The 27,244-nt window shown below is 43.1% G+C and overlaps 1 protein-coding gene across 2 annotated transcripts; it reads right to left on the reverse strand.

Moving 5' to 3' along the window:
- DCAF12 (DDB1 and CUL4 associated factor 12) lies at positions 1-26,045 on the reverse strand. 2 transcript variants are annotated; one of them, XM_074569557.1, is made up of 10 exons: positions 25,773-26,045; positions 24,730-24,984; positions 13,243-13,449; positions 11,962-12,022; positions 7,857-8,050; positions 6,816-6,881; positions 5,937-6,099; positions 1,850-2,034; positions 920-1,064; positions 1-173 (listed from the first exon to the last, which is right to left on the reverse strand). In XM_074569557.1, the coding sequence occupies exons 1-10, from the start codon at positions 25,851-25,853 to the stop codon at positions 148-150; spliced, it is 1,383 nt and encodes a 460-aa protein (XP_074425658.1). In that variant the 5' UTR covers positions 25,854-26,045; the 3' UTR covers positions 1-147. The 2 variants fall into 2 exon arrangements, with proteins under 2 accessions (XP_074425658.1, XP_074425660.1); XM_074569559.1 differs by lacking the exon at positions 1-173 and having other exon boundaries at positions 784-1,064.
- Positions 26,046-27,244: the final 1,199 nt, after the last annotated feature.

Raw genomic sequence — 27,244 nt, forward strand, 5'->3', positions numbered from 1 at the left:
AACCTTGGCTCGTCTGGAAAATGGATAGATTTAGTTAATTTTGAATGACAAGAACATTCACGTACCTAGCCCCCATTTCATCTCAGCAGCTCTGCAGGCCCTCAATGTAATGTCACCCTGCAACAGTCATGCTGCAAAACAGCCCACTCATACTCCAGTGTGCAAGCTGATACCTGGGAGAGGCAGGGAAGGAACAAAAGATCAATTTTTGCTCCTGGCACTGCTGAAAACTACAGTTCAAATACAAACGCACTTTTGAGAACTCCTGCAGTTCTGCAGGAATTCTGCAGTTTAGGTTTGATGGGCAATACCCCTGGGGAACCCATCCCTGGGCTCCAATGAGTGCAGCTTATTATTATCGTATCCCTCTATATATAAACAGTGTCATTAGACTTGTACTTTTAAAAAATAAGATCAACCCAGGCCAGGGCCAGGCTCTGCAGATAAAGTAGTAGCTTATCTCTTATAAATATTTTTAATATTTTTTAATTACAAGTAGTCCTCATTCCAGGTAATGTAACTGACACAAAGTACCTGCACACTTGCAGCCCCTAGACTTTCACAGAAAGCCCAGGAGCAACCACTCTATAAGAAAGGAATCCTACCTCACAGCAAAGTAGGGGAGGGGGCACATGGCCAAGATAGCCTAAATGTGGGGGAAGAGTCATTTGGAGTAAATACAATACAAAGGGATTTCAAACTTCCTTCATATAAAGGATCAAGGAGGTTAAAGCAAAAAACTGGTTCAAAAAGATGTACAAAACCAGGAGACCAACAGAAAACTCTGCCAAAAAATAACTTGCATTTAAATCAGCAATCAATGGCATCACACAATTCTTTTGTTAAAAAAAGGAAAAGAAAAGTGGGAATCTGTGTAAAGATCAGCATTTTATAAGGAGTTATCATTAGCTCCAGAGACCAGCGTAATTCCCATGAAGTCCCGATGGAAGGGGGCCTCCTGCCACAAAGAGTTTCGTTCCAGACGAGTCGTAGCAGTGGGTGTAAACAGCATTTGGGAAGAAATTTATGTCAGAAAAGTAATTCCTCCAGGTTTCGTCATGATTCTGTTAAAGGAAAGTTTAGATTATTATTATTGTTGCCAAACAAACCCAAAAACTCGTTTCACAAAAGCAGAAGGTAGCTTCCAGAGCTAAAAAGGGATCTTCTGTGTTAATATTCACTGAAGCTTCAGACAGATCAACTTGAAGATACCAGAGTTGTCATGAAGCTTTTTCTGAGGATATTTGGGCCAAACATTGGAGGGGGAGGAGGTGAAGGGAAGATACCAAGTTTCATTAGTTTTTAAAGTTACATCACAATGATACAAAAAATAATGGAGACAAGTCAGGCAAAGCCATTAACTGCTTTATGATAACATACAGGAAATGGAACTCAAGTGCCTGCCATGGTATTACCTCAGGAAGGCACAGTTTCTAAAACTGCATGCAATTAAATTAAATCTCTCTTACTTTGAGTACCATGTTAGAGTAGCATGGTTTTAAAGGAAGACAATTTATTTTGTGTTTGAGGTTCTGATAACTAGAAGTTAGATTACATTCAAAAATATAAAGATATAAAAATCTACTTCATTTATGAATCAGTGCATAAGAACAGTAGTCAGTATGCCTTACTTTTGTAAGTCTGCTTTGTCAAGCAACCAACTTTCAATACCCTGTCACAAAGCTTGTGTAGAAAGCAGTACTGCAGCACTTCTTGCTTTTCATGATTACGGTTATCGGTTTTACTGCGTCGCATTTCATACAATAGCTCCCGTTACTATAAAAACAACCGCTTCGTGAGCCCTTTGGCACTCCTGTGTAAAGGGTCTCCTATGGCTACAGTTACTTACCAGCCAGCCTTTCCCAGTAGTCAGCTTCAAAATTTCACTTCCTCCTAATTTCTGCCTCTGTCCGTAGCAGACACGTGGGGGCTTTTCATCCAGGAACCTCTGGGCTCTGATATCGTAAAACAATAAGGAACCTTGCCCCGTTCCCACTGTGATGATGTGCTCGTAGAAGCTCACCGATCGAATACCTGTCAGACGGAGAAGGGACATACAATGCACTAAGGAAGATGGACGCTTTGGCTCTGCAGTGCTGCTGCTTGATATTTTCTTTAAGAGGAACTATCTACTAGTATTCTTCACAACACATAAGTTTCCCCACTGCTATGGAGCAGTGCTGACAAATCCCATTGATGCTATTGAAACAGCAGCTTCAATTACATACATACATCACTTCCCCTCTCCTCTGAGGCCATCAGCTACACTGATGGTGCATAGTAAGAAGCTTCGTTCTCAGTAGGCCCTGGCTCTGCCAGATAAGCAAAGATCATATGCCATTTAGGATCAAGCGCAGCCTTGTTCCGTCTGCCATGAGCCTCTTAAGTGAACACACCACAAGTGAGTCCATGGCAGCAGAGAGAGGAAAGAACATCATATTGGTTTCTTGCATGAGCTCACACCCTATCCAGCTACATGCCAAGCTGCAATAAGTGACCGTGTGAGAAAAATTACTGTCCCAGCTGCTACCAAGTGCATTTTGCTGATCAACAGGCTAGCTGTAAACAAGCATAACCATAATAATCACCAGTTACTTTGCTGCTAAGATAGATCAGGCTCTTAAATAATTTTGAAACTATCTCCATTCAGATATTCTCACACAACCACACCTTACTCTTTGTAGCTGGCGCTTTTAGCGCTTCACCAGCAATAAAAACAGACTAGGAATCCTACAACCTAAGCAACACCACGTTACACCAGCACATGGGAAGCTACAGCAAGTTTCCAGTCCAACCAAAACATTTTGGCACAATTCAGTTATGCCATTAGACCAAGTAAAATGAGTACATTTTGTTTTCACAAAGTCTAAATCTGAAGCCTCAGATGAACAAGGATCCCTTGGAAATAATCTTGGGGAGATTCTATATGCAGGAATTTGCAATTTGAAAAATGTCTTGTCATCTCATCTCCACTTATGGTGCCAAGAAGGTTTGTTCTGGGTAAGCACTCTACCCCAAACAACTCATCTATGCAGATTAAACCCCGCCACATCTATGCTTTTCCTTCCTGCACAACACGATGACAGGTTATAAACTCTAAGGCTTTTTAAGTACCACTGAATTACAGCCTAAACAAGCACTCAAGGAGGAGGGAAGTAGTGAGTTATGCCAGCAACATCCATGTGCCAACTGCTGTCACCATACCAAGTGGGACTGAATGTCACAAAACTTGTAACACCCTGGAACACACCCCGCAGGACACGTGGCAGCAGACATCCCAGAGGTGCGGATGCGGCCAGGGAGCTTCCCCTTCCCCTTTGTACAGAGTCCTAACTAGCAATACATCCTCATCCTTCCGCCTCCGCAACCTGGCGTTACATCCACATGGGAAGCCACCAGCACCTGTGACACACACTTAGAACAGGCAAGGCCATGTTGTCGTGCTCCAGATGTGAGGTGAAGATTGGCTGCAGGCTCAACAGGTGGGAAAACACTGTGCAAGTCTCACACCTGCTGGATTAGATTTACCAGATTCGTATCAGAATCTCCGCTTTAATTCAGAGAACTACTAATGCATCTGAGCAAGCTGGAGACATCTTCCCCACCTGCCCTCCCCATTACAAGGGCCTGGAGCTGGCAAATAGATGCAGAAAGCTTTAAACCCTCTGCAAGAAAGGCACAAGAGCGGACATCCTCTCATTTTTGCTCCAAAAGTGCTCTTAACAAGCAACTCAGCAGAACACTCAACAGAAATAGGTGATGGAGTATGAAAGCAGATGGCATATACTTTTCAATGCATTTTATTAATAAAAAGCTACAAAATGCAGAATGACTGTGGATCTTTCTCTAATCAAAAAAATTAACGGAAAGAATCTGTGATGTACCCACTACTAAAAGGACTTTTAGAACAGGCTTTCAAGAACAGCACTTCAAATTGGCTCCTAAGGGGCTGAAGTACCTCAGATTAATCATTCCCATCAAACTAAAAGCACAGCCTGTGCCTAGAACTGATCACGGTAAGCTCTCCTACATTCCCAGCACTCTACCACCTGCAGACCTGGACTATTTGGGTCAGCAAATTGAGTGTCACTCCTGAGAGGCAGGGAGGCTCTACAAATCCCAGAAGGAAATGAAGATGCAGTAGCGTGTCTTACTCAAGGAGCAGACACAGAGTCTGTGCTGCGCGAGATCTGTCCACTACATTCACATTGCTGCCCTCAGGATATAAAGTCAAGGGCACACGACATAGCCCTGCATGCCAGCAGAGCAGAAAGCAGTTGCTCTTGCAGATCATCAAGTAGAGTCCAGGGCCTGCACTTCCCTGTACAGCTGCTATGAAAAGCAACACTTACAAGATGCACCAAAAAGCATTAGCTACCTCCTCGTGCGGAGCACACAAGGTTACACAGGGTAAAAACCGGCCCCAGTTGCAGTCTTACTAAGTGACAACCTTTCTCTGACCTGATTTTGTATACAACACTAATGATCTGAAGTTACTTTGGACTTATGACGTTCAGCAGGTGCATTTGGAAGCTGAAAGCACATTCAGGTAACACTTCAAAGCACTTACAAGTCAACCCAGATCCACAAATCAATAAACAACCTACTTTCTAGAGGTGCTGCACCACTCCAAGTCCCAGTGATATCAATAGAAAGTTGAAACACTATTTTGGGAATTAATATTATTAAGGGCCTTCACCACCATGTCAAAAAAAAAAGATCCGCCTACTATGAAGAACAGGAAATGGCACTCAACAAAGGCTTTCTCCAGACATGGACGTGGCATGGAGATGCGCCAGAGATACTACCTACACATGGATTCTTCCCCCAGCGGAGATGATCACATACTCAAGGCAGAAGCTGTCAGACACCAGCCATCACCGGGGACCACACTCCAGTGTCTTGGTATTCCTTCCCTGACAGGTGAGAGTGTCCTGACCTCCACAGAGCCCTCACTGACAGCGGGTCAGGACAAAGGCTGTTGCTGGCAAGATGTTCAGGTGGCAACATGAGCTGGTGAAGCACCTTTTCTCTTATTTTAGAAACTTAACCCATATGTGAAAGTAGACAACCCTGATATTTCTCTAGACAGCACCATTCAAGCTCCAATAACCACATTAAAAAACCCCAACTTTCCTAATCCTTAGCTACATGTATTCTCTTTTGATAACTTGCCCAATGAAGAGATGATGCTTAGAGCCAAGCTAAATAAGGAGTGTAACTTATTAGTCTGGGATGAATATGGTTTAAAATAGGCACCACAGCACTGTGCCTTCTCATGCTTGAAAATAGAGGGTATAGGAAGAAGCTTATGGGATCATGTACCCTGCAAGCCCTCATGCTTGGCCCTGGTGTAAGGTTCAATTTGCACCCACATCAGAAAACAGCACTTAAATCTGCAATTATTTTTTTTTTTAATTAAAGAGTGAGCTTTTGTATATTTAGAGCAAATAAATACACATAAAAATTAAGACTACCACTCATGGCGTTAAAATTACAAAGCAGGGATTCAATCACAGCACAGACTGCCGATACGATAGCACAGAGCAGACAACATGGGTTTTTTTCTGTTCCCAGAGAAAAAACACAAGAATAGACAGTATTAACAGCAGTATGAAGTCTAGATTTCCTTTGTGATGAAGTAAAACAGATGCAGTAAAAAATACGCAAAATGCACACTTTCATATTTTTAAAAGTTCAGTAATATTTGGATGCCATACAATTTAGTGGATCATGAAAGCACTAATGTTGTCTATCATTAGATTTCAGGGTTGCTTATAAGTTTGGTTTGTTGATTGCTCAAGGAATATTCTCATAAAAGCAAAACATACGTATACTATTAATGATTTCATTTATCACATGAAAAACCCCTCCTGCTTCTTAAAAGCTACTCCCGCAAGCAAACCATTTGAAGCACCCTTTGACAAGTTTCTTACCACTGCCTCGTTCTTTGGAACAGACGGATTTAACGTTGTGAGAAGGCTGCCTGGGATCCAGGAAGGAGACATGTGCCTGCGATCCGACTGCATACACTGACCATTCGTGACCATAAGCCAAACACACATTCTCCCTGCAGTATGGCAACTTTGTGGACAGTAACTGGAAGCAGAAGAAATAAAAATCAACCCGTTATGAGAAAAGAGCAAGATGTTAATACAACAATTCTGTAAGCTATGTTCCAGGAAGTTGCAGTGAAAAAAAAAACCACACCAAAATGCAGCTAAAAAATAAAGTTCTATTTTTGTGGTGAATGTGAGAAAAGCAACAACATGACCCAGAGGCAAAAAACCTGAAGGAGATGTGATGCCCTGTCTGAACCAAACTGAGATGATAAAGGCTGAAACCAAGTATTATGGAAAGAACAATGAATATTTTGACAAATTGTTTTAAATCTTTCTAAGCTGCTGTTATTTCTTCAGCAGGTGTATACAGACACCAGCTCTCAGCTGAAAAAGCTTACCTCACACACTGCCATAGATTTGTTTGGGTTTGATCTGCAGTTACACTTAAATATGTGCAACTTCGTTTATGAACACCGCTAATCAAGTATCCGTATTACCCCATGCAATGGTTCCCTTCAGCTCACCCAGAACTGGCTGAAAGTTAAGAGCGCTTCCCACCCTCCAAAATAAGGGGAATGAGGAGTTTCTCTCCCTCAGCTCTAATTTTTAGGACGTTTCATTTTACATAAAGCTTTTAAGTGTTTTACGAACACTGCTGCTCTTTCTTTGAGCCTTTAAAGGAGTTGAAGAATAGTGAACAGCTTTAACTGGTAGGCAATTTTTGAAATTTTACACTAACAAACAGAAAAACACCTTTGACAGCGTGTGCTCTGCTTTCCAAAGATGAAAATAGCCATCTAGGGACACAGCTCCCAGCTCCTATTAAAAAAAAAATAAATAAGGAAGTTAGTTTCTGTATTATAGATGTCCTTACAAACTCGCACTCTTTACTAGACAGGTTGCATACTCTGTATTGGACTCATCCATAATCCTGTACATGCTTATCAAGATATATCCATTTTATACTGATCTTGGTAGAACACAATACAGCACAAAGGTGCCAGGTAGAATAAGAGCAAATAAACCAGTAATCACCAAAAATAACATTCAAAAGTATAGATCTTGTTAGACAATCAAATAATGAATTATTAGACAGTACAAGCTAGAGCTGACAATTCTCTTCAGCAGCTCCCACACTGATTCTGATGACCCTGAAGCAAACATTTCTTTCCAGGCACTACTTCTATGAAGTCTCCCATCACAGAGGAGTAATAAACAGCTACAGAAAAAAATAAAGCCCACAGGAGCACCACACTTTTGAGAGCACGCCTACCTTTGCTTCAGACTTTCTCTGATCTTTGAGGGCAGAAAAAAAAGTAGTGGAGGATGAATTGCTACTCCCACTAGTAATAACTGGAGACCAGCAGGTGAGAGGTTAACATTTACTGTTTGTCATAAGCCAACAAAATAACACCAAAGCAAGCACTGGTGCTTGCCCTGTGTGCCAGTCACCTCACTTGCTGCACAATCCAGTAACAGTTCAGCCATCAAAACGGGAACTGCCTGCCTGTTAGCTGGTCTTCATCAAAGGGGAAGGAAAGCAGCAAGAGCCCTCGAGAGCGGGATTCAAGCTGCAAGAGGTGTTTTGGTGCTTTATCTCTTCTTGTAAACATTCCCTGTGTCCCCCACTTAGGATACAAGTCTAAAAATCAAACACACAGGAAAACCGTTCCTTCTGAAAACACAGGATTTATTTTTCCTGCTGGAATTCTCCATTCACCTGGGGCAGAAGCAGACATAGCAGATAAAGACGACAGCTTTAGGACTTCTGAACTGTTTGCTTATCTTACTGACCTTGTTCTTATTGTTGAAAGCCAATGCTCGGACTTTGCAGTTGTCAGGATTGGTGTTCTCCTTGGGGATATCCTTCAGAGCCCTGTGTGTTATGTGAGCATAGACAGGAACTTGAGAGAGATTATGCCTGGCATCGCTTTTGGACAACACATCCTCTGTGACTTCCCAGAGACCCATCGAACCATCCCGGGAACCTAAACAGACAGTCCATAAACAAATAGTTCATTTCACATATACCTAACTACCCTTTTCAAAAAAGGAATAAACACTACGGTCTGAAAGAAAGGGTACATTAATCTAATTGAACACACTGTTGGTGCCTACATATTGATTATTATTAACAAAAATATAATTTTACTGACCTGTAAAACTTGTAATATGAACTCATCATCAACTGTTTTGCCTACATGGTTACCAAGCAGCTAGATCACCTCATCTGTTTTCAAACTGATTAGGATGCATCAGAAACCACAATCCTATACAATAATCACCATTAGAAATTCACACATAGAATAAACTCAGAGGCAACTGAGTGGCCTACATGCTCAGCATGGCTTTAGTTTAAAGAATGTGACAGGAGCTGAGGCTGAACAAGGAAGAATTCATTTTTCTACTGAATTTGAAGACATTTATCACAAATATGAATCAGAGTAACAACACTAGATGAAGTAAACTGAGTGTCTTTGGTTTGTAGATCAACACAGGCTTATTCCAAGGCCCTACACCCATCCCTTCTGGTATTTAGACAACTCACTTCCATCTAAGTCAGCTCTGACAAGTACCTCAATTTCTTCCTTACACAATGTGAAAAAACACATACCTGCTTCTCCCACAGGGAATGCATAAGAAATTTTTCATGTCTTGAAGATGCCAGAAAAAACTAAATATCTACATCAGACTATTAAATTTATAGGCTTTGGTACATCATAGGGAATAAGCTGCAAAGCCAGTTAAGCAAAACATCTTGTTGCAGAACAGCTGGTCCAGCACAGCAGAGATAGTTTTGCCATGGGTTCAGTCATCTACCTCTATCACCTACTACAGCCAAATACAAAAGGAGTTTCCTAATGGCGCTGCTTAGCAGCAGGCAACACATGACACTACACCCTGCCAGTCAATTACACGCTGATAGTTTTTAATGGCACCTGATCTTGTCTGTTATGGAGGCTGAACACTCAGCTGTAGAATTTCTAAACATCTTGACATACTTTAGAAGGAAGCTGTCCCTTTTAATAGCCCTAGCAGGGGAAAAAGCCAATGTATGTTGTTCAACTGGTTAGCCCTGAAGCCCAGGACAGTATCCCTTGCCACCCTGGACTGAGGCCACCCTGGCAATTATTCATCCCATCTGAAGCTTTTGCCATGGAAATCTTTTTGTCCAGCCGGTACAACTGAGTGGACCAATGCATTCTCCCCCAGCTATGGTGCTTAGTCAAGAGTTCATTTTTATGCTTATGGACTGAAATACACTGCTGAACATTTTACAAGCAGAGCACCTGACATCCTTGTTGAAGTTAACACAAGCGAGAGGAATAATCAAGCCCCTGGTCCTCTTTGTACTCTCTCAACAGTTTTGATGGCAGTGAGAAAATATACTCGAACTCAGGTTATATGATCGATGTGATCTGCCATAGGACCAAAAGCCCTTTTTCCTTCCTGTGGCATTTTACCTGCCCCAAGAAAATCACAAAAAATTTGCATTTAGTTTCTTAATTCAGATAAAAGTATTTGCTACATCCTCAGTTTTTGGACTTCAAATATTTCTGCTCCAGATTTTCAGACACAGATGTAACTGAAATCTGTAAGATTAAAACACATCAGAAGGTAGTTGTCTTTGTTTTCGCCTGATTAGGATCATCAGCAAAGTTCTGAAGAATTCAGTTTAGCAATCAGACTTGCTAATTGCTTTCAGCAAGCTTTCCCTGATGTCTCAGGTCTGGAGACTAAAACCTACATCCATCTGTAAGCATCATGCAACAGAGGATGTGGCAGTCTTCTACACACACTTCCAACCCTGAGCATGCAGAAAACACTGAGAGCAACAAAGTTCAATCTCACATGCTGTGCCTCTCTATTCCATTGGGTCCTTATCCTTACCTTGGATATCTGTTATCATCTCGGCTGCTGTTCTCTTCAAGCTTATTAGCTGACAATGTTTTTTTAATGCAGACATTTGAGTTGGAGACTTGCAAGGATCAGGTTTTATATTAAATTCAAAATAAATCAGATTCCAGGATTAGCTTTTTGGTTTTTGAAAAAAAAAATATCTCACTGAACTAACAATTCAAGTATTTGATTTTTATACAAGACTTAGGATCTTCTGTTGTCTGCAGTTTGATAGCTCCTTGTACACACTACACACTATCACCATAGAAAGACAGTAAACTACTAAATTAACGCATCAGCAAATTAGTATTGCTGTCTTTACCTAAGTAATACTTTATGAATTTACACTGATTCTCCAATTAGTTACTAAAGAGTCAATAACTGGCCTCTTCTGTTATAGCCTTCTGTATTAACTGCCACAGTATATGTGCACATACATATATACATGTGCACATATACATACAAAACAAACTGAGTTTTCATTAATTAGTCTTCCATAGGATTTCACAGAATGGCAGGGGTTGGAAGGGACCTCTGGAGATCATCTAGTCCAACCCCCTGCCAGAGCAGGGTCACCTACAGCAGGTTGCACAGGAACGCGTCCAGGGGGGTTTTAAATATCTCCAGAGACGGAGACTCCACCACCTCTCTGGGCAGCCTGTGCCAGGGCTCTGTCACCCTCAAAAGAAAGAATTTTTTCCTCACATTGAGACGGAATTTCCTGTGTTCCAGCTTGTATCCGTTGCCCCTTCTCCTGTCGCTGGGCACCACTGGGAAGAGTCCGGCCCCATCCGCTTGACACCTGCCCTTTAGATACTTATAAGCATTGATGAGATCCCCTCTCAGTCTTCTCTTCTCCAGGCTAAACAGACCCAGGTCTCAGCCTTTCCTTATAAGAGAGGTGCTCCATTCCCTTGATAATCTTTGTAGCGCTCCACTGAACTCTCTCCAGCAGTTCCCTGTCTCTCTTGAACCGAGGAGCCCAGAACTGGACACAGTACTCCAGGTGTGGTCTCACCAGAGCAGAGGAGAGGGGGAGGATGACCTCCCTCGACCTGCTGGCCACACTCATATAATGCATCCCAGGATGCCACTGGCCTTCTTGGCCACAAGGGCACATTGCTGGCTCATGGTCAACTTGTTGTCCACCAGGACTCCCAGGTCCCTCTCTGCAGAGCTGCTTTCCAGCAGGTCAGCCCTCAACCCGTACTGGTGCATGGGGTTATTCCTCCCCAGGTGTGGGACCTTACACTTGCCCCTGTTGAATTTCATCAGGTTCCTCTCCACCCAACTCTCCAGCCTGTCCAAGTCTCTCTGTATGGCAGCACAGCCTTTTCTGGTGTCTCAGCCATTCCTCCCAGTTTTGTGTCATCAGCAAACTTGCTGAGGGTACACTCTGTCCCCTCATCCAGGTCATTGAGGAGTACCTTGAACGAGACTGGACCCAGTGCTGACCCCTGGGGAACACCGCTAGCTACAGGCCGCCAACTGGACTCTGCGCCACTGATCACAACCCTCTGAGCTCTCCCATTCAGCCAGTTCTCAATCCACCTCATGTCCACTCATCCAACCCACACTTCCTAAGCTTACCTATGAAGATGTTATGGGAGACAGTGCCACTTCAGGAAATCAATATTGCTCTACTGTATTCCAAAGTTATTAAAACTGATAACCAACACCCCTCTTGAAATTATTCTTCTTGTGTGGAATCCCTCTCTGTAATTCATTGTGTTTAGAGATCCTCTCATGGTAACACCTACTGGGAAGACAGTAATATTCCCTCCAATACCAGAAAAATCAAATCTAGACCAGGTCCCTACAAATAAAATACAGTGAAGCACTGTCCTATGACCAAGAAGGGTTTAAATAGCCAAGGTAGTTCCAAGTGGTTTCAAATGCCCTGGTAAAGGTGCTTCCCTAATATGTATAAAGTGCATCCAGTATAAAATTCTGGAAAGGCAAAAGAAAAAAAAAAAGATGGAAAGAAAGTTGACTTTACCAGAAACAGCCATAGTATCACTGATCCACGCAATTGAAAATATCCAGTCCTTATGTCCATCCTAAAAGAAAAAAAGACAGATTTTTTTTGTGACATTATACTCTAGAGTAGTCTCAAAGCAGACAAGTATTCTCCACTCAGATTTTTAGTACAAACTCAGGAGAAGAGACCTACATCAAGAACATACATAAAAGATTCCAGTATCAAGCTGGAACAGTTTATGTACCTAACAATAATTTCAACTTTTTTTTTTATTTTGAAATGTATAAGTAATAAAGAGCAATTAGCTGATGGAAAAAACAGGTCTCCAACCAAGAGCAAACTGATCTCAATTAAGAACTTAAGATTTTTCCATTTTGAAAGCTTCTGTTAAGTAGCTACATACTTTTATTTCCTCAAATACAAATCGCTACTGTAAAAAGTAACCAAAACCTTATGTTCAAAATATATGATTAATTCTTCAAGACTATTGCTTCAAGAATCTTTTCTTTAGCAGGTGAGAAACCTATAGGAAAATAAAAGGCCATAAGGCTCTAGTTCTGTTTGAAAAGCTGCAAAGTCACAGCAGCAGGCAAATGACTATCAAATCATACAGATCTTCAGAGTTGAGCCTTTCTGCATCTGGTTATCTGCTACTGCACAAACTCTGACCTGACCTCTGCTGTTGTAGTTAACACCTATGTGAAGTCCTGGATCAAAACGGAGAAATGAGAGAGAAGTGCTTACAGGACACCACTACACTCATTTCAGCTTTTTTCTTTTTTTAAGACTGGCTATTTTAAAAAGGTCTCATGATGTTTCAGAAACACAAGCAGTACCAGAGTCTATCAAACTGCCAGAAGTTCTGCCTCTGGATAACATATACATAAGCTTCACTGGAGAAGGGGAAAATCTGAACAACTTGTATCATCTTTTCAATTTCTCAAAAGAGCTTTTTCACTAAAACTAGTTTCGGAGGTCATCACCACAATTAGACTTTAATGTTTAGGATTTTGTTACATTTTCTGTGCTTAAAAGTAATCTGAAGTAGACCTGCATGAGGGTGAGGAAAACAAAATCTAACTCAGAACCCTGAGAATTCGTCTCACATGTTTGTGTACTTACTCATATTTAAAATATCTTGTCAAAAAAGACAACTTAAACAGGAATCTTTTCAAGCTTTCAGAAATTAACTCTCCAATACAAGATGCCCAAATCTTAACCTTGCTCTGACCTTAGGCAATTCAAAGTAGTAATTCTTGTAAGTGACCGAATAAAACTTCCCCAAATACTCCCACTTACATCTCCCACACAGACAGGATCAAGTGTAGGCAGACGATAAATTGCGAGACTGTTGGGGTTGTCTCCACCTGTGGCCAGAAGGGTCCTCGAGGGGTTGAGCTCAATGGCATGAATACCACATCCCTGCTGGTTCACTATGCCAGGTTCACGATCTTTCAGAATAGGAATCTTGGTAATTTGACCAGTCTGGACATCTACTACAAATAACTGGGGAAAAAAACCCAGGAGATGTAAGTCATCACTGAACAGATAAGAAAAACAAAACAGTCAAATATCCTGCTTATTTTGAATTGACATTATTTTCAAGTTGGAATCCACAAATGCTGCAAGTATGGCTGAAAAATGCATAAATTCCTTCTCACAACAAGTAAACGAACTTAATTACAGTGGGCTTTATTTCAGTCATCCTATTTGGTTTTCACAGCAATAGAAGACAGAGGAGAGAAATTTGTCATGGGAGATTTCACATTGAATAAAACCCTTGAATCTAAAATTGTTCAATACTATGAAAAAACAATATTGTTTTCCACTTTCCCTGTACAACAGTAAGAAAGAGACCCACCTTGAAACAGCCGGTAAATGCCAGGGGGCTTAGGACAAACCTGCTGCCTCCCAGGTAAGATACTTACCATGACGTTTTGGCAAAGTGATACTTTATACATTTACACAATTGGAGTTTATCTTCTGGTGATACACAAAGAATATTAACTAAATATAGTACTGCCAGTGCGAAAATCTAAAAAAAGATATCTAGCTACATACCTCATCCTGCAAAAAGACTAGAGGTTGGAGCTCTATGTCACTGTCCACTTGGCAGAGAACTCAGTTATAAAGCCTTATAACTCTTCAAATAGACATCATTATACCCAAAGTTATGTCAGTTCAAACGTATACGACCATAGGGTTACAATCTAAACCAGAACAAATGTTTACATTGCCTGCCAAAGTGCACTTCCACTTGGGAGGCTCTTGTGCTGGATCATTTCACAGATGTTGTTCTGAGGGCAGCTGCACTAACAGTCAAAGAACATAAAGGCACAAAGCCCTGTGAGCGAACTCAAGTCAGAAGCAAGGAAATGGAGGTTCTGAAGCTCACTTGGCACTAAAGAAAGTGATGCAGAATCACAGCCTAAGATTATAATTAAATACCACCACCCTTAGGTTTGTTCTTTCTGTAACCAAGGAACAGTGTCTCAAAGCCTCTGGAAAAGAACTGAAGAGAGTAGACAACAACAAAAAACCCCAAGAAAACTCAATGCAATTTAAAAAATACACACCTCAAGGAAATTGTTCTGAAATCCTTGTCAGGCATTTCTAGAAGGACAGAAAAGAAATCTAGAGGTTCTCAGAGAGGAGTTATACGTAGAAGTTGGTTTTGGTGAACTCTCACAGACTGCAGATCTGTTCGTTAATAAGTACCAAAAAAACCAAGAAAATTTAGCAGCATATCTATTATTTTTGATGTACTGAACTAGCAGAATACTAATGTCAAATCAAAACCTAATAAAATATGGTATGTTAAACTCATTCTGCAGAGAAAGCTGAAATCCATTAATCGCTCTTTGTGCATTGTGTCCAGAATTATGCACCATCTTCAACCTGCAACGGATCTTTCTCTGTAGGCAGCAGTCTTGCACAAAGAGACGACTTCCTACAGGGACTGAATTTTCACGTTTAGTTCTTCATTTTGCTCGGAGGTGTGGTGGTTAGACAACAGCTAAAGCATAGCTGAGTAGGATGGAGGCACTCCCCACTTCTCCCAAGCCTTACAATGCAGTTCACTGCCTGAGACAGCAGGTAAAAACATGATGTACACAGCAGCCCCTCTGCCCTAGCCACACCCCTGAAAATTAACACCTGCACGGTAGGATCAGGACTAGTAATTCCCTCTCCTCTCATCCTCCCTTGTCCTGTCCTTCCCCTGTGAGTGCATATCCTCTTTTCCTCAGTATTTCCTTCCAGCAGGAAGGCCCAATTCCTCCTCACCATCCTTCAACTACTGAAAAAAAACACAAAATCTACAGTTAAGTATCTAAGATGAAGGCTTGCCAGTGTCATCTGCAGGTCCTAAAGCAGATGCTAATTAGGAAAACACACCCACACCTCAGGATGTCCAGAGTCAGGAAAATCATGCTTCAGCTGGAAGAGATTCACACTTCAAAGAGCATATCAACACATATGAAGACTGAAATTAAAACCCCTTCATATTGTCCAGTCTGGCACCACTGTCATCTGTGTTTGATACTGGGTTAATAAAGACTTACTCTAACACAAAATTCCTTCAGCTAAACTCTAAACTAATTGGGCTGAAAAGATAAAGAACTTGGAAACACACAGTGCTGAAGCATCAGACCCTCTCATTTCTGCCCTGGATCTTCAACCTCAACATAATTTTCCTTTAACAAGTTTCCAAATTAAGATATTCTCAGAAGCAGCAATAGGACATATTTCTTGAAGTGCTTTCATCCACTCAAAGCCCACTCTAATCCATCATCAGCCTTTGAATTGCTTTGTCATTTCCTCACTTTTCTCCTCCTGTTGCACAGTATTACCGTAACCAGAGCAGCAACCACTCTTAAGGCAAGAAACTTCGCACAGATAAGGGACTGGCTTTGTAGTTCCAGCTGTAAAGTTCTAAGCAGTAACTTCTCCCTTGCTTGGAAAGTAACTTGGCACACTGTGGGTAGTTTAAAAAGAACCACCACCTCCCTAGAAGAAAATAAGCAAGCACTGTCTGCATATGCTTAGGACTCTTGCATCACCTGGGGCAGGACAGGAAGCCAGAAGCTCGCACTTGCAAGCTGCCACACTGATTGCCAAGAAATCTTCACTGTAAATCCAGCAAACAGAAGCCAGAAGCCAAACAGATACTTCTAAAGCCAAAATGGGAGAAAAGTTAAGAAACAAGATAGGCACCCAGGTAAGAATGCAGAAAATTTGAATACCATTTTAAGAGTTTTAAAGATACTACAGTAGATAAAATACAAAGTATCTGTCTGCTTTTGAACAAGTGCATCCAAAACCACAGTATACAATGACATCAACCCGGAGACAAAACAGAAATTGGCCAACTCCTTCCAAGCAACCTGGTACTTTCACCACATCTACAAATGATTCCAAAGCAGTCTGGACTCTCAGAGTCTTGACAAAGTCATGACTGCTGAACTACACATTTTTTTTAATTATTTTTTCATGTCAAGCAGGAATAAGAACTTCTTTTCCAGCTACTCATTATACAGAAACTAAAAACCAGCCACAAAAACTTTTTCTGGATGTGGTAAACCTCCACCAGCCTCCAAACAGCGAACTGTGCAGATTTGCCCCTTAATTTTAAGCTTTGCACATAATTTGGTTCTTCCTGCTAATACAATGTATGCATGTCAGACACTACTGTGCCAAATACCTTCACATCCAGGATTTACCAAGCCAGGACTGCTTTGGCCATCTGCCAGAAGTCCAAGGACCACACTGTGTCCATGAGAAATGGAGCAGACTAAACTATTGTGTTCTCTGCAGGACAACCTTGTTCTAACAACAAAACAAGCTGGATGACAAGACAGAAAGAAATTAATCTTTTTTTTTTCCCCTAAAGCAATTCAGATGTACAGCTTGCAACAGTGCTATCACTCAAGGATCACGGCAGACAGGCATGGCTAGGTACTACAGTTGTCACAGCCGTGAATCTTTATGATCTGGCCCTACTTTTCACACCCTATGAGATAACTAACTAGCTATACGCTTACTTTTCTTTTGGTTTGCAGAAGTGCTGAGAAGCCATTTGGCAAATGGCTCCCATACAATTACTATGTGGCTGTCCCCTTTTCAAATTGCTTAGGATCAAGTTAATCAAGAAACTGCCTCACTTCAGTGAACGAGGTACTTCATTAATCAATTTGGCAAAAGTAAAGACTGTGGCAGGGAATTGAGTATCCGAGCACCAGAGTCCGAACTACAAAATCCATCCTTCTCTTGTACACAACACCGAGAGCAGAAGAGCTTGCCAGGCTCTTCGGTCAAGTTCACTTCCTTTTTTTTGACCTGCCTTTCGGAGACAACAGTTAATGGGGAAAAAAAAACCAAAACAACCAAAGTTACCAATTCATTAAATATAAGTGCCCTTCCAATGCATCTTTAACTGAAAGCACTGACTTTATATAGCAAGATTAAAGGACAGACCTATGAAATGCCATTTCAAGGCAGCACGTAGACTCTCACGTCCTCCGCTGCACACAGAACAGCAGACGGAACAGGCACCACTATCTTTCAGTTGATTCTACAAATCAGTTAGAACAAAGGGTGCCACCCTGAGACACAGCATGTTTTTATTACAAAAGCAAGACGGATGTCGATTTACAAGGCACAAAGAACATGCATGAAAGACTGCTTATTCTTCACTCAAGAAGTGCTCATGATACGCCCTGCGCCCCAGCTTTTCACATATTGCTCTCAGAAATCACACACACATTCCTGCCATTCACACTAACATTTGAAAGAAACCCAAGATAAACACATTGCTTTGCTAAAAATAGTCACTAAGAGAGAATCAATCGCAATGAAGTTTCACAATTGGCTTAAGCCAATCTTTGAGAATCCACGTGCTTCTTCCTCACCAACCCAAACCGTCTCACCACCCTTGAGACGGCAGCTAGTGCTCAGGTAGCTGTGAGGTCAGCTGCGTCGTGTCTCTGCCTTTGGTGGACACTGACCCCAGAAGAGAGCCCTCCTGGACACAAAGCAGCAAGCTGATCCAGCTGACTCCGCAGCCACGCACACATCAGTGCCAGCAACAACGAGCAGGTGGGAACACCCTGTTCTGCAACAGCTCAACTCCAGACCAGATGAAACTGGTCAAAAAAATTTCACCCTCAGTCAAGTTGGAAAATGACATCATTGTTCTCCTTCAAATTTGTTTCTGGGTAACAGAACAACAAAACCAAGACAATGCTTACAGTGTCATTCCACCAATACCATTGCCGCTCACACCGAGTAGCATGGTTTAATTTTTCGCCAGTTCTCAGTCTTGGTTTTTATTCCAATTGTAAGCATCTCCTTTAACATGTTCATAAAATGCTTGGCATAAGGTTATTCGTTCTACAGCAACACAGATTTACTAATATATGCTAAGCCCCAGAGAAACGTGGACTTTTAAAGACTAAGCTATCGAACTGGTACGTCTGCTTTCCAGGGGAAGTCAGAACATGCACTAATCTTAGCACAACACCTACTCACAGGTTGTGCAGTACAGGCTATGCAAGTGGGTAATGGCCTCACACATCCTCCTTGAAGGGTCCAAAGAGAAACAACACAGAATATAAAGAAAACATCTGACAAGCGAGCAGCGGTAAAAGCAGCCAGCAAGTTGACCAACTCTGAATTCACATTTCCAGAGACGAGACCATGCAATCAGGCACTCCACCTTGCTATCAAATTCTGAAGCACTACTAGCTAATGGGCACACACTTTGATGTCATTGAATCTGTTCGCTGCAAAAATCACATTTGTCAGTTTTTATTTGTGCCTTGCCCTCCCTGTTTAATTTCAGGAGGCTGTCAGACAGTTGACACATGTCGACAGATGGCAAAGGATGCAGAAGTGAGAGACTTTGCCTGCTAAAGGGCATCTCTACCACCCACATCATACCTGGCACAGAAGCTACCAGGCTCTGAGGACAGACAGAAATACAAATACTCTTGAAACAAGACACAATACTTGGCTATTGTTGTGGTTCAGGCTGGGCAGGGCACTAAGCTAAGGACAGATGCTCCCTTTAACCTCTCTCTCTCCCTTCCCAGAAGAGAAGGTGACTGGTATCTACTTGGGATGTTTCAAAAAACAGATTTTCTACTTAGGCATTTTAATATTGCCTTGCACTGTGTATAAACCCAGCATACCCCTGTGGAATCAGGGACTGTTGGGTTAGTACAGCACAGTAATGAATAACCCAGCAGAATACAAAAATATATTTAAAAGGAAATGTAAGCTTTAAGAAAGTAAGTGAATAAATTTCTGCAAGGAGGAATTTCTTAATGGTCTATCAATAGGAAGGAAGTTTTGAAGAACAACTTTATATGATTACTCAGATTTTGCAGACTTTAAAAAAGAAAAAGATTCTTTGCACTTTTCTTCAATTTTATTAGAAGCTAGTGCAGCTTGGAAAGAAATGGTGGAAGAGAGAGAGAACCTCCTACCAGAGAGAGAAAACATGTGTCAGCCAAACAACATTTAGGTCAGTCCAGACTTGGAGGAAAAGGTACAGATGAGGAGGGTGGAACCAGTGACTGTGGGTTTTAGAAGAAGTCTGCGGGTGGTTCCCCCCAGCTAACATTGGAGGGCAAATAAATACTAAATTAAGTGCAATAAAACTTTGGGCAATTTGACATCACATGCGAGCAGCCTGTCTCTTGGATATCTTCTTTAAAAAGGTTAAGAAACTAACTAAGAAGTGAGAGATGAATTTCGTCTTGCCTTTTTAATATCAAACACACAAGAAGAGCCTGGATGATTTTATTCCTGCTGTTAGATTTGAATTCTGTGTGGAGGTGGCATGGTTTGGGCTGGACTGTCCACTGAGTGAATGACAGATGCTCTCTTTAACCCCTCTCCCTTCAGAGAATGAGAGAAGAATGAAAGAGAGAGACTGACGTACAGATTGAAGGAGAAACTAAACCACTTTAATGAAACATTAATAATAAAAAGAAAATATAATAATATAAAAAAAGAAAATAATGAAATATATACTCTATATGCAAAACCAACATCAAGCTCCCAGGATGATGATCATGCCACCAGCAGGCACTGGGCAAGTCCTAGACTGAACTTGGCAATGGAGGGGAGCTGAATTCTGAAACTGGATTCAGGAATGCATGGATCGGGATCAAAGGCAGACGTACAGATAGAGTCCTCCTCAGACACCAGCCATTGAAGAAAGAGGCTGACCCCTTTGATCCCTCAGCTTTTATACTGAACATGATGCCAATGGGAATGGAATACTCTGTTGGTCAGTTTTGGGTCATCTGTCCTGTCTGCTTCTCCCCACAGATACGACCCCTCTGTACACTTCTGCTTCCAACCTTCCAACTTGGGACATAACAAAATTAGCTGACCTTGGTTATTATAGCAGTAAGTACAAGCAGGAGCCTCTCTGCATACCATTCCTTGGCATTGACTATAACCCTCAGATGTTATCACTCCAGAAGCAGACACTGTCTGAAAAAATACATCATTAATTTCAAAAAGTGTAGTTTGTTAGAAGAGGCTTAACTGAAAAGTAAAATTGATTCTGTAAGAAAATTGTTTCTGTTCTACCTCAAACCAGGACATCTATTTACTTACAAGCCACTGAAAAAAGGTGAACACAAGTGCCAATTACAGGCATCAGAGGTTTATTTACACTGAGTTTTGGTCACTGTTCAGTGGACTTTGAGTAGAGTCACAAACTGCAGGAGGATGACTTCTCATTCCCTCCTGGGGATCAGAAGCGAGCGGTCTTCTTGATTTTTCATTACATGTGCAAAGCCAGAAGACATGTTAAACTGCAAAGCAAGTGGAAATCAGTTCCCCCACAGAGTCCATATTCACAGATGGAAGAGTAACTGTGCATTGTATTCTCACACAGGACTAGAAGACAAGGTTATAATTGTATGAGATGCACAGAACAGACATGGAATCTCTTGAACAAATTAAAAGTCTCTAAGAAGAAACAAGAGCTGGCAGTTTACAGCAGGGCAGAAAAGGTATCAGCTAGCATTCCAAAACCAACCCATTCCTACCTTGGAAAAGCCACCTGAGAAAACAGAAGAGAGCATTCTGTAAGGAAGTTTTTAAAGATGAATACATCTGTCAGGCCTGCCAGGGGAAAAAAAAAAAAGCAAGCAAAAATATTGGATTCCAGACGACTACATTCTCAAGCAATTGGAAACTAATAAGCTTTGTGTATTTAGGGAATGATTTACAGCTCTTGTATTTTTTCATCCTTAACTTCATAATTACCAAGAGAATTTTGTCCTGAACACATACATAGAACTAAGGAAATAAAAGAAGCTGCAAAATGATTACTGGAACTTCTTTTTAGAAGCTGCTTTGTTCTTCATCTTCATTAAGGGAGAAGCTGCTGCCCAAGCATTCCCACACCACCCAAGGACTCGCACACGCACCACCCAGGTCTGTCACTGCTTGGGCCAGGGTCCCTTTCCAGCAGGCGACTCCAGCCAGCTGATGGGTGCCCCTTCCCACTCCACACACACACACTCTCAGGCACGTTCCCTCCTCCTTCAGGCTGAACCCTAAGTTTCCTGCAGCAGAGTCTCAGGTGTCAGATTTAATAAAAATATGTAATTTAACTGAAAGGTACAGCACCAGGGTCCGCCCAGGCTGGGTGCCTCCAGAGAGGGACACCGAACAAAGAAATCCCTGTGCAACCCTTGTGACCTACACACTGGCCCCTCCCATACTGTTCACAAGTCTTTTAGCCCGATGATGACTTTTGGTCTGGGGTCTTTTAACACCTTATTGGATTTTTTCTTCTGTGCCCAGGCAGGCAGCCATTGACTGCTCTTATATGATTGACTTGCAGTCTCTGCTGAGGGTTGACACCTCCTTATCTTCTGGTTTACACTTCTTGTAGGACTGTGCTTGCTGGCAGAACACAGGGAACTGAAAAGTCACAGACTTAGGGAAAACACAACTAAAACATGAGTATGTTATCAATATTTTTGTTATACCAAAAGACTAAACACAGCGCTGTACTTAATTTTTTACTAAAAAAAATTAACTGTATTGCAACGTAAAGGCTTCAGCAAACGTAGCCACTCATGCTAAGCAAAGCTAGGCAAACAGCATAAAAATCACACCATATTATAAACCTAAGCTTGTCTCCTACGTAAATCCCGAAGTTTCTCTAAGAAGCCCGAACAGAAGACGCCGATTACAGACAGTATCTTCTTCTGGGACTTCACAGTATCAGCCTTTGGTAACTTAGATACCGTTGTGACACACCCTAAATGTCTGCACCTCTCAGAGGTTTGCCTGCTCATTCATTTGAATTTGAAAAACATTAAGAAGGCCAGAGCATACAAGATCTAGGAGAGTCTTGCAAACATGAAGCCTGCCACAGAATAGCCCAGGTGATTGTGTTTGAGTTTTTAGACACTTGAATGCTTGTATAGGTTCCATAATTCTAAAGGTATCTGAAAAAGCACACACCTTTAGGAAACCCAAGTATTTGATTTACAGCTAGCCAACTGTGAGCACCAGGATCCACTGGAGAACAATAAAGTTATTTCATACGCACAATCATACCCAGGGATATTTTTAAGGATAAAAAGTTACCCCAAATAACTAAACACATTGTAGTCCTCATTAAAAATGAGCAATTGACAGGGAGCTCCATGTTCTCTTCAGTGCTTATAGTGACTAGCACTGTCCAGTGATTAAACCCAAATCTACCTCCTCTGTGACAGGAGCGTATTTTTGTTTTGTTATTAAAAATAGTGAATCCTTCTGACACAGCATAGCCAAGGGCAATTTATAAATTAAATGCTAGAAGTTCTCAGTGCCACATTCAAGCTTTGATTAAAATAACTATTATGGTTTATATTTTTCTGTGGCATTAACTTTAATTATGTGCAACTCCAATGCAGCAAACACCATTCAAGTCAACCAAGTTATTTTAGATTTACTCCCAACTTAAATGCCACAACTTCAGCATATGAGAATCAGCAAAGGGATTCTTCTTTATTAGGTTGCTTACTCAGGACATGAGAAAGAAAACCTCGTAATTAGAGCGTAGAGTTTAACACTCTACTTGTTGAAATGAGAACACAAAGCAACCAAGCTAAAGCTACTACAGTATTCATAATTCATATATAATCTTTCACAATGCTAAAGTGACTTCTTTTGCAATCGTGGTACTTTGCTTAATAAAAGACAAGGTCCATCTGGGACATTAAGGCTAGCTGTGGAAGCATCCACTTCATTGCAGCGTATGCAGTGGGAAAAACAATATGGTTGAATCCCTCTACAGTTCTGCAATTCTTTGGTCCCAAACAACTTTCTGCAAGGTTGTGTTAACAACACACTTGCCCATTTATCTTCACTGCAGTAGCACTGGGACTATATTAGTTACAGAACACAGCAAAACTGTTGCAGCTCTGTAAAACATGCAGTCATCTTGCTAGAGTAAGCATGACTTTTGAGAGCTTGTCTTTCAGCAGGAGTTGGACTCCCGTAAGCTGTTCCACGAAGAGTGCTGGCTGCTGACCGGCCGAGACGATTAACACATGTGGAGAAAGAAGGCTGAGAGATTCTATTTCAGGCTTATTCCTGCTAAAAGATCATTTTGTTTATATAGCTAGGCCTTGCTTCTTAAGAACTACTGCATGCAAGTTTCCCACTCTGTAACTAAGAATAATAACAGAACATCTGAAATGAAAAAGATACCACTGTTCCTTGCAGGTGAGATCACTGAGCACAGCTTCGATGCAAAAAAATCTTGAGGTGAAGAAACAATCACACCAACTGATATACTTTGAGGTTTAAGAAATGCTTGATCTACTCATTCCTTACAACACTCGATTCATTTCTGTGACACTAGCCAACTTGCAAAGAACAAATTTGGGATTTTGTGCTAACTCAATCAGAACTTCATTGGCTGAGGTTGCAATGTCATGTATGAAGTTGGACTACTAACTCCATTAGAGAGAATATTATCTAAGAAGCATGTTCTCCTACATTTAGAAATCCCATAGGACATTATTTTAATATTCCCCTATAATATTTCAAATCCAAAGCATCACTTTAAGGGTCTGAAGAAGTTTCAATTTTTGCTGAAGCATATAAAAGTACACGAACAAGAGAAGTTACCCGAACACCGAGAACAGATTTAGAGTGAAAAATCACAAAGTGAACAAGCAAAAGATAATCCCAAAAATCTGAAATTCATTTTTGAAGCTTGGAACATTTCTAGCTACTTGGATAAATACTTGCAGTTTAACCACAGTTTTTAGTTTCATTGCAACTTTTGAAAATCATCAGCACAGAGCCATGCATAAAACCAAACCCTGTAATGCATAAAACCAAACCGTGTAAGACTGAGCACAATGAAAAGAGTCTTACTAGCAACTTCTGCCAGACATGTCAGCTACCATTTAGCAAAGCTAGCACTGTTTATTAGCTTCCCATTTGCTCCATTGCTGTTCTCCACCACCCAAACACATGTAAAGCACCCTCGTGCAAACAAGACAGATGCTGCATCCAGGTACAGGCCTGGTATTCAGGTTTACAGCCATCTACACAGTGATGTATTTTCAGATGAGAATGGGTCATCGTCAAGCATTACCTTCATTCAAAACTAACTGCATGTGATTTTGACTCTGTTCTTAATTACTTCCTAATACTTTCCTTAGCAGTCTACATACTTCGACTACAGTAAGCATCATTTGGCAGTGGAATAATTCACAGAGGGAAGGGGAACGGAAAGGTGACACTTACAGTGTTGCACTTTGTCCCACACACCACTTGTCGGTGGTTCAGCCACTGGGAGGCAAACACTTTATTAAGGGTTCCGAGGTGAAATTCTCTCTCCTTTAGGAGGCTGGGAAGCTGCTGGGCTGCATATCCATGCAACAAGCGGTGATAGCTGGACTCATTCTGCATCCTGACCTCTCTACCTTTCAGGTAGTACACCAGAGACCTTTTCACCGGGGGGAGTCTTTTCCTTTTGTGAGCCAAGTGATCCCACCCATACTGTGAAAAATAAACACAGAAGTTAGATACAGCAACAAGAAAAAGCTTCTATATTCACCCTTTTACATTCAAAGATAATCCCAGCAAAACACAGTCTTACAAACTACCCATGGAATACCATATACGAAGATTAACTTGGAAATGCTGACCCAGCCTTCAGGAACATAAAATTAAACAGAAATATCTGCTAAAGAAGTAACTTCCAATATTGCGATGGTATTGAAACCACTCCACGCCGCTTGGGCACCGTTGAGGCACCCGACCCTTATATAAACGGGAAGAAGCCGAGCAGCGCTGTGAACTGGGGAGGGCAACCCCGGCAGCCCCCCGCCCTGAGTTCGGCGGGGCTGAGGGGGGGACGACAGGGCCACCCCTCCTGGTACCGACCGTGCTGTCTATCGGTCTACTCCGCCCCGGCCTGGGACGGCCCCGCAGCATGGCTCAGCCCGGGGGCGGCGGGGACCCGGCGGTTACCGGCCGAACGCCCGAACCCAACGGGGGCAGCGCCAGGCGGGGCAGGAGAGGAGTACTGTATCGCACCCAAACATCCCTCCCACCGGGGCCGGGACTACTCCCCTCCCCCCCCCCCCCCCGTTCCCCCCTCTTCCTCCATGACACCTTCCCCAGGCACCGGGACCCCCCGCCCCAACCGGGCACCGGGACACGGCAACCCCGGTCAGGGTCACCCCTTCCCCCGGGCACCGGCACCTCCTCCCCAACCGGGAACAAGGGCTTTCCCCACCTTCCCCCCACCACACACCCGCCCCCCCGCTCCCCCCCCGGCCTACCTGCTCCCCCTGGAGCCCCCCGGGCCCCGCGGCGGCGGCGGCCGCCGCTTTCCGCTTCCTGCTAACTGTTTTCCGGGCCATAGTAGAAGGAAGAGGAGGAAAAGGAGGAGGAGGAGAGGCCGAGAGCCCGGCCCGGGCCCCACATGGAGCAGGAGGGGGAGGAAGCCGCCGGGGGACGGGGCATGTAAGAGCGGGGAGCCGGGCCCGGTCACTCTCTCCGCCGCAGGCCCCGCCGACCGCGCTTCACGACATTTTTTTTTTTCCCCCTTCTCTTCTCTTTTTTTTTCACGACAGTCGCGTCGCACCTTTACGGCGTCTCCCCCCTCCTCCCCGTTTCCTAGCAACCGGAGGCAGCAGGCTCGTTGCGGTGGGCGCCCCCTGGCGGCGGGGCGGACTGTCCGCGCGGCGCACGCGCGCGTTGCCGTGCTCTTATTGTCGTAGACGGCAACGTGACGTTAGAAAGCGTGTTGCCGTCCTGGTAAAGAAGGCATTTATTTTATGCCGGGTTTTGGGGCTTTTTTGGGGGTGTTTTCACCTAACAAACCCCAAAGACAAGGTCTCTGTGAAAGGCCAAACTCAGAGAAAAAAAACCCCAAACCCTCTAAAAGTTCCTCACTTTTTACCATCCAGAAATGCAAAACCCCCACGGGATAACTCTAGTTTGGCCGTTTCCAGCTGCGACTGACACCGTTCCCCCATCCACATCCTCCCTCATGTGCACACAAATGCCACACACGTTTTGGACGAACCCCCTCCATTTTGGGCCCAGGCCCTCTCAAAAGGATGAAAACCCACGTGTCCGGAGGGCATTGTCCCCACCCGGGCGGATGGAGGCCGTGGGGGTGGCCGTGGGAGGCCTAGCTGGGGAAATGTCCCCTCTGGGTCCGGCTCGACGCCTTCCCATGTCCCCGGGGTGTCACTGTGCCCAGCGGGGAGAGGGGCAGGAGGTGCTGGAGGAGACCCCAGCATGGTAGACGGGGAGAGGGATGGGGACAGGGATGGCAAAAGGTACTAGGACAGAGACTGGGACAGGTATGGGGACTGGGGTAGGGACAGAGTCTGGGACAGGACTAGGACTGGGATGGGGATAGGGACAAGGACCGGGACGAGGACTGGGATGGGGACGAGGACTGAGACGGGGATAGGGACTGGGACTGGGATAGTGACAGGGACTGGGACTGGGATGGGGACTGAGACAGGACTAGGACAGGACTAGGACAGGGACACAGACTGGGACTGGGATAGGGACAGGGACCAGGACTGGGACTGGGATAGGGACTGTAACTGGGACAGGGATGAGGACTGGGATGGGGACTGGGTCAGGGACAGGCACCTGGATTGGGACTGGGACAGGGACTGGAACTGGGACTGGGATGGGGACAGGGACTAGCATGGGGACTAGGACAGGGCCGGGGCCAGGTACTGGGCTGGGGTTGGAGACTGGGCCAGGGCCAGGGACTGGGCCGGGGACT

The sequence above is a fragment of the Larus michahellis genome, chromosome Z, assembly GCF_964199755.1.
Source record: "Larus michahellis chromosome Z, bLarMic1.1, whole genome shotgun sequence".
NCBI classification, from domain to species: Eukaryota; Metazoa; Chordata; class Aves; order Charadriiformes; family Laridae; genus Larus; species Larus michahellis.